We start from the raw sequence: 7086 nt of genomic DNA, 5'->3' as shown, positions 1-7086 counted from the left end.
CATGAATTTTATATTCTGATTAATCAATAATAGGGAGTTTTGTTACCTTTAAGCAGCCTCCTCCAGAGAACAACTGTTATGATGCAGTCACAAGTACACTACCTAAAATACACGTGAATATCTTTTTATGTATTCAAAACTCAATATTTACTCGGTTCTGATGGTAAAATCACACTGTTTTGAGTTAGTTTATATTAGATCTATTTAACACAGGTAGCAGTCAGGGCTTAATACACTTTTTATATCTGTTCTAACTGAGGCTCTGGGCTTTTTCCCAAATCATTTTAGTGCCAAGAGCATCTTTACTTCATCACGAGGCAAAATCCAAAGGTTGATTTCAATGTGAAAAAGCACCATTATACAGAACTTTAATGTTATGATCAGCTTAGTCCTTGTCAGGCATTAAAAACTCTTTGAAAGACAGACTGTGATCACTTTTTATGACCAATACTTCCCTCAGATGATCACAAAAAAATAAACATTCTTCTTGGCACTTTTTGGTAGTGCATGGAGAAAAGATGTATTCATTCCTTAACTTAGTTTTGTTTAAAACAACACCAATCAGTTTTTACCTCACATCTTTATTGGGGTGGAAGGAGAGTGAATGGATTAGTCTGTGTGCATGTGTGTGTGTGTGTGTGTGTGTGTGTGTGTGTGTGTGTGTGTGTGTGTGTGTGCGTCTGTGTGCATGTGTGTGTGTGTGTGTGTGTGTGTGTGTGTGTGTGTGTGTGTGTGTATGTGTGTGAAAGGGAGGTAGGGTCACTGATGGTTGACACCCGGCAGCGATAAGGTTTGCTGATGCTGCTCAGGGGTGTCCACACTTAACACGTAAATAATGATCCCATGCAGATATTTATAGGCCACTAATGTGGGGGAAGTATGTACACAAGTTATTTTATCAACTCAAATTTTCTCTGACACTTGACAGTCACACAGTTAACTTCCATTGATTAAGCAAAAAAAACCCAAAAACATATAATTAAGAGAATTAATTCACTATTTTTCACTTGCTTGTTTGTGTAAGTTTAGATTATTAAAGTGTTTTTCAAAGTCTGCTCCACCACTTCATAGACTCTGTGTAGTAGATAAATTTGGTAACAGCTGTTTTGATCACAAGAACACCGAGTACAAATACTCTGTGGGAGGGGGGTAAAGTGCAATAAAGTCAACATATGTATGCAACACGTGTTCAACATCATTTCAACTCAAAGGTAAAATCACAATGAGTGAAATGTTCAAGTGAGAACCACAATTTTCCAAAGCATTTTACTTCTAAAAGCATCTTTGATTCATTACAAGACAAAAGTTAAAGATGATCTCAAGGTGAAGGCTCACTTTCATACAGAAATTCAGTGTCATGAGCAGTTTAGTGCTTGTCTGTGCATTAAAACTCTCTTTCAAAGATAGACACTGATCCCTTTCTGTCACCAACATTTTCATTCAGATGTTCACAGAAAAGAAAAATTCTTCTGGAACTTCTTGGCAGAGCATGGAGAAAGGATAAAATCTTCATTTAGTCTGCATATTAGAGGATAGTTTCACAACTTTTCAAGTCGGTCTTTAAACTCCAGTCAGGTGCCCATATGAACATTGAAACACTGTAATCATTCCTGCTATTCACACTGACCATTGGAAGATCCTCCAAATGCATTTTCAATGTAAATGGACAAAATTTGCCATCCTTGTTTTATGAAAAAATATATTTCAGAGTTTATTTGAATTTAATGTGAGGCTTACATCGCCCGCATTAGTTGAATTAAGTGGATATCTTCCAAAGTTAAAGTGTTTTAGTACAAAATTCCTCTTTGTTTCCACAGACAGTGTTTCTCTGTTGAATGGCAGTGAGAGGATAGTAATAAAAAGAGGAACATTTGCAGTAAAAAGGTGGAAGATATCCACTCCATTTTACTAATTTGGATATAAGCTTCTTATAACCTGCAAATACATATTTGCACAAACTGAGGGCTGTCCATCACTTACATTGAAGCACATTAAGAATGACTCTTCTAACTGCCAGTATGAACAGGAGGAATGATTACAGCAAGAAAAAACACTTTCAATGTTCATATGTAAATATGAATATTATTTTAAGACAAAACTAACTAACCAATTATAGTGTTGATATGAAATCTCATGGTGAATTGATGGTCTTTTCTTGGGTTATGCTCAGCTTCTGTGTGTTACTGTGTGGGTGAAAATGTTTGGCAAGTGCTCTTGACCAATCATATAATGCCAGCAGTGCAGACACCCTCTCTAAAGCATTTAAAAGAGAACAGCCTTTCCCCTGTCTCTGCACGATTCTTGATCACACCTCACAGTGCAGATCAGCTCCAATCAAGAAATTACCAACATGCTCTTGTTCCTCTTCTTGTTTGGTCTGGCTCTGGGTGCCGAGTCTCCTTCAGGTGACCATGAAATGAAGTTACAGCGTGGTAACTGTCCTATGTTCTGGTTCAGCTTCAACAACCGCTGCTACAAGTATGTCGCCACACGTAAGACCTGGGCTGATGCAGAGCTCCACTGTGTGTCAGAGAGGGCCAACCTGGTGTCTATCCACAGTCTGGAAGAACAGAAGTTCGTCCAATCCCTGATCAAGAACTTTGACACTGCTGAGGGACTCACTTGGATCGGGCTCAGTGACACCCAGAAGGAAGGAGGATGGATGTGGTCTGATGGATGTGCAGTGGACTTTGACTTTTGGAATTCAGGAGAGCCAAACAACGAAAAAGGAAATGAAAACTGTGTTCACAACAACTTCGGTACTGATCTGAAATGGAACGATCGCCCATGTTCTCTCACCTATCCGTCTGTTTGTGCTTCTCGCATACTCTGTCCTTAGCAACTAACATGGTTGCTATGGACGACCTGGTGAATTTCCACCTGTTGCTCTGTTAAAATGCAATGGGCCTCAACAAAAAAGTTACAAATGTTTATGAAGAAAAGTCATTTATCAAACCTTCATTTTCACCAGTGTTGGACATTCATAAAAGTTCATCGCCACAGATAAGACCTGGGCTGATGCAGAGCTCCACTGTGTGTCAGAGAGGCCAACCTGCTGTCTATCCACAGTCTGGAACACAAAAAATAAACATATACAATATTACGTGTGTGTACAGAAGTTATTTCTCTAACTCTTACTTTCACCATTGTTGGATGTTCACATATTCGACTCCAGTGGTTCAATAAAAAAAATCTGTGTGAGTTTGCAAATTTCAGTTTGCGGACAAACTCTCGATTTCTTTTATTTTCATGAATATTGAACATTCACACATGTAACTCCAATGATTGGTCAAAAAGAATATTCACACAACTTTTTGATAGTCTCAAAATTTTCTTTTTTGTCCCAATTTGACTGTAAAATATGTTTATAGAATTACAATAAAAGCATTTACTTTTAACAATAATGCAATAAAGACATTTCAATTTATAGGTTTTTCTTCTTGCACATTTGTTTAGATTTAAATGATTGTTTTAGTTAAAGTGCTTTTACATGTCTGCTCTAGATTTTCATACTCTTTGCTTGTTGATGAAATGAAGTAGCAGCACATGAATTTTATATTCTGATTCATCAATAATAGGGAGTTTTGTTACCTTCAAGCAGCCTCCTCCAGAGGACAATAATTCTCTTTTTAACTGCAACACAAAGTATCTTCCCAACTCTCCATAGACCTTATTAATACAGATTGTCATTTTAACTTTTAAGGTATACTTAAGAAATGTGTAGCTTTTCCAGTATATATGTGTATATTTTAAACTGCCACTCTTCACATACACACAACATAACTGTTTGGCCTAACCTACCTAAAACGTTTAATCTGACATCTACAAGTAAATCCAGAGTTTTACATTTACTAACATGAGCAAACATATCTGTGGAGGTCTGCTTATACAGCTCCTCAATGGCAATTATAATGAGCCATTTTAATTCATTATGACACTGAGATATTTACAGCAATATTGAATCTCTAAATTTTCTCTATTTCATACAAACATTATTTTGCTAATATCAGCTTTTCTACAACCAAAAACTAAAACTTGAGTTATGTAATTGTTGACCATTAACATCCATTTCTCACAGAAGTCACATGTTTTATTTCTTCACCTGCTGGTTTGCATAAATTTTAATATTCAAAGTGCTTGGTTGTCCCAGCTATTTATATCCTGTTTTAGATGAATATGGGAACAGCACAGGTGTAACAGCTCTTATGATGTAATCACAAGTACACTACCTAAAATATGTAAATATCTTTTTATGTATTCAAAACTCAATATTTACTGGGTTCTGATGGTAAAATCACACTGTTGTGAGTTAGTTTATATTAGATCTATTTAACACAGGCAGCAGTCAGGACTTAATACACTTTTTATATCGTTCTAACTGAGGCTCTGGGCTTTTTCCCAAATCATTTTAGTGCCAAGAGCATCTTTACTTCATCACGAGGCAAAATCCAAAGGTTGATTTCAATGTGAAAAAGCAATGTGTTCAGATTCTGTGTGTTACTGTGTGGATGAAAATGTTTGGCAAGTGCTCTTGACCAATCATATAATGCCAGCAGTGCAGACACCCTCTCTAAAGCATTTAAAAGAGAACAGCCTTTCCCCTGTCTCTGCACGATTCTTGATCACACCTCACAGTGCAGATCAGCTCCAATCAAGAAATTACCAACATGCTCTTGTTCCTCTTCTTGTTTGGTCTGGCTCTGGGTGCCGAGTCTCCTTCAGGTGACCATGAAATGAAGCTACAGCGTGGGAACTGTCCCATGTTCTGGTTCAGCTTCAACGGCCGTTGCTACAAGTATGTCTCCACACATATGACCTGGGCTGATGCAGAGCTCCACTGTGTGTCAGAGAGGGCCAACCTGGTGTCTATCCATAGTATGGAAGAAGAGCAGTTTGTTAGATCCCTGATTATGAATTTTGACACTGCTGAAGGATTCACCTGGATCGGACTCGATGACATCCCCAAAGAAGGCAGTTGGATGTGGTCTGATGGATGTGCAGTGAAATTTGTCTTTTGGGATGAAGGACAGCCAGACAATTCTGGAGGAAATGAAGACTGTGTTCACACCAACCATCGTATTGATCGGACATGGAATGATCTCCCATGTTCTCACACCCTTCCGTCTGTTTGTGCTTCTCGCATAGACTGTCCTTAGCAACTGGTATGACCTGGGCTGATGTAGAGCTCCACTGTGTGTCAGAAAGGCCAACCTGCTGTCTATCCACAGTCTGGAACACAAAAAATAAACATATATATACAATATTACGTGTGTGTACAGAAGTTATTTCTCTAACTCTCACTTCCACCATTGTTGGATATTCACATAGTCAACTCCAGTCATTCAATAAAAAAATCTGTGTGAGTTTGCAAATTTCAGTTTGTGGACAATCTCTCAATTTCCTTTATTTTCATGAATATTGAACATTAACACATGTAACTCCAATGATTGGTCAAAAGAAATATTCACATAACTTTTTGATAGTCTCAGAATTGTCCTTTTTGTCCCAGTTTGACTATACAAAATGTATTATTTATAAAATTACGACAAAAAGCATTTACTTTTGACAATAATGGCATAAAGACATTTCAATCCATAGATTTTTCTTCTTGCTCATTTGTGTAGATTTAAATGATTGTTTTAGTTAAAGTGCTTTTACATGTCTATTCTAGATTTTCATACTCTTTGCTTGTTGATTAAATAAAGGAACAGCACATGAATTTTATATTCTGATTCATCAATAATAGGGAGTTTTGTTACCTTCAAGCAGCCTCCTCCAGAGGACAATAATTCTCTTTTTAACTGCAACACAAAGTATCTTCCCAACTCTCCATAGACCTTATTAATACAGATTGTCATTTTAACTTTTAAGGTATACTTAATAAATGTGTAGCTTTTCCAGTATATATGTGTATATTTTAAACTGCCACTCTTCACATACACACAACATAACTGTTTGGCCTAACCTACCTAAAACGTTTAATCTGACATCTACAAGTAAATCCAGAGTTTTACATTTACTAACATGAGCAAACATATCTGTGGAGGTCTGCTTATACAGCTCCTCAATGGCAATTATAATGAGCCATTTTAATTCATTATGACACTGAGATATTTACAGCAATAGTGAATCTCTAAATTTTATCTATCTCACGAAAACATTTTGCTAATATCTTTTCTACAACCAAAAACTAAAACTTGAGTTATATAACTGTTGACCATCAATGTCCATTTCTCACAGAAGTCACATGTTTTATTTCTTCACCTGCTGGTTTGCATAAATTTTAATATTCAAAGTGCTTGGCTGTCCCAGCTATTTATATCCTGTTTTAGATGAATATGGGAACAGCACAGGTGTAACAGCTCTTATGATGTAATCACAAGTACACTACCTAAAATACATGTAAATATCTTTTTATGTATTCAAAACTCAATATTTACTGGGTTCTGATGGTAAAATCACACTGTTGTGAGTTAGTTTATATTAGATCTATTTAACACAGGCAGCAGTCAAGGCTTAATACACTTTTTATATCTGTTCTAACTGAGGCTCTGGGCTTTTTCCCAAATCATTTTAGTGCCAAGAGCATCTTTACTTCATCACAAGGCAAAATTCAAAGGTTGATCTCAATATGAAAAAGCACTATTATACAGAACTTTAATGATCAGCTTAGTCCTTGTCAGACATTAAAAACTCTTTCAAAAGACAGACTGTGACCACTTTTTATGACCAATACTTCCCTCAGATGATCACAGAAAATGAACATTCTTCTTGGCACTTTTTGGTAGTGCATGGAGAAAAGATGTATTCATTCCTTAACTTAGTTTTGTTTTAAACAACACCAATCTGTTTTTACCTCACAGGGTCTTTATTGGGGTGGAAGGAGAATGAATGGATTAGACCTTATATATTATTTGAATAAGTTATAGGTTTTATGTGACATCTCCAGGTGTGCTGGTCTTTTTTGGCTCATGTTCAGATACTGTGTGGCGGTGTGCAACTGACAATGTTTGCCAAGTGCACTTGGCCAATAATATTACACCAACAGTGCAGACACCCAGGATCTCCATCCCACTCACTGGTGCA

The 7086-nt window shown here is 36.8% G+C and overlaps 2 protein-coding genes across 2 annotated transcripts; both read left to right on the top strand.

Annotated features, from left to right (window-relative positions):
• Positions 1 to 2197: 2197 nt before the first annotated feature.
• On the top strand, positions 2198 to 3069 carry LOC122969456 (lactose-binding lectin l-2-like). The gene has a single exon (XM_044335129.1). The coding sequence runs from the start codon at positions 2351 to 2353 to the stop codon at positions 2837 to 2839; it is 489 nt and encodes a 162-aa protein (XP_044191064.1). The 5' UTR covers positions 2198 to 2350; the 3' UTR covers positions 2840 to 3069.
• Positions 3070 to 4515: 1446 nt separating this feature from the next.
• Positions 4516 to 5256, top strand: LOC122969460 (lactose-binding lectin l-2-like). Its single transcript, XM_044335134.1, has one exon. It carries the CDS (start codon positions 4668 to 4670, stop codon positions 5154 to 5156), a length of 489 nt encoding a protein of 162 aa, XP_044191069.1. The 5' UTR covers positions 4516 to 4667; the 3' UTR covers positions 5157 to 5256.
• The last annotated feature ends 1830 nt before the right edge of the window (positions 5257 to 7086 follow it).

Source organism: Thunnus albacares, chromosome 19 (genome assembly GCF_914725855.1).
Source record: "Thunnus albacares chromosome 19, fThuAlb1.1, whole genome shotgun sequence".
Classification (NCBI taxonomy): Eukaryota; Metazoa; Chordata; class Actinopteri; order Scombriformes; family Scombridae; genus Thunnus; species Thunnus albacares.
Note: the sequence above shows the minus strand (reverse complement) of the source record. Positions and strands in the feature narration are given on the sequence as shown.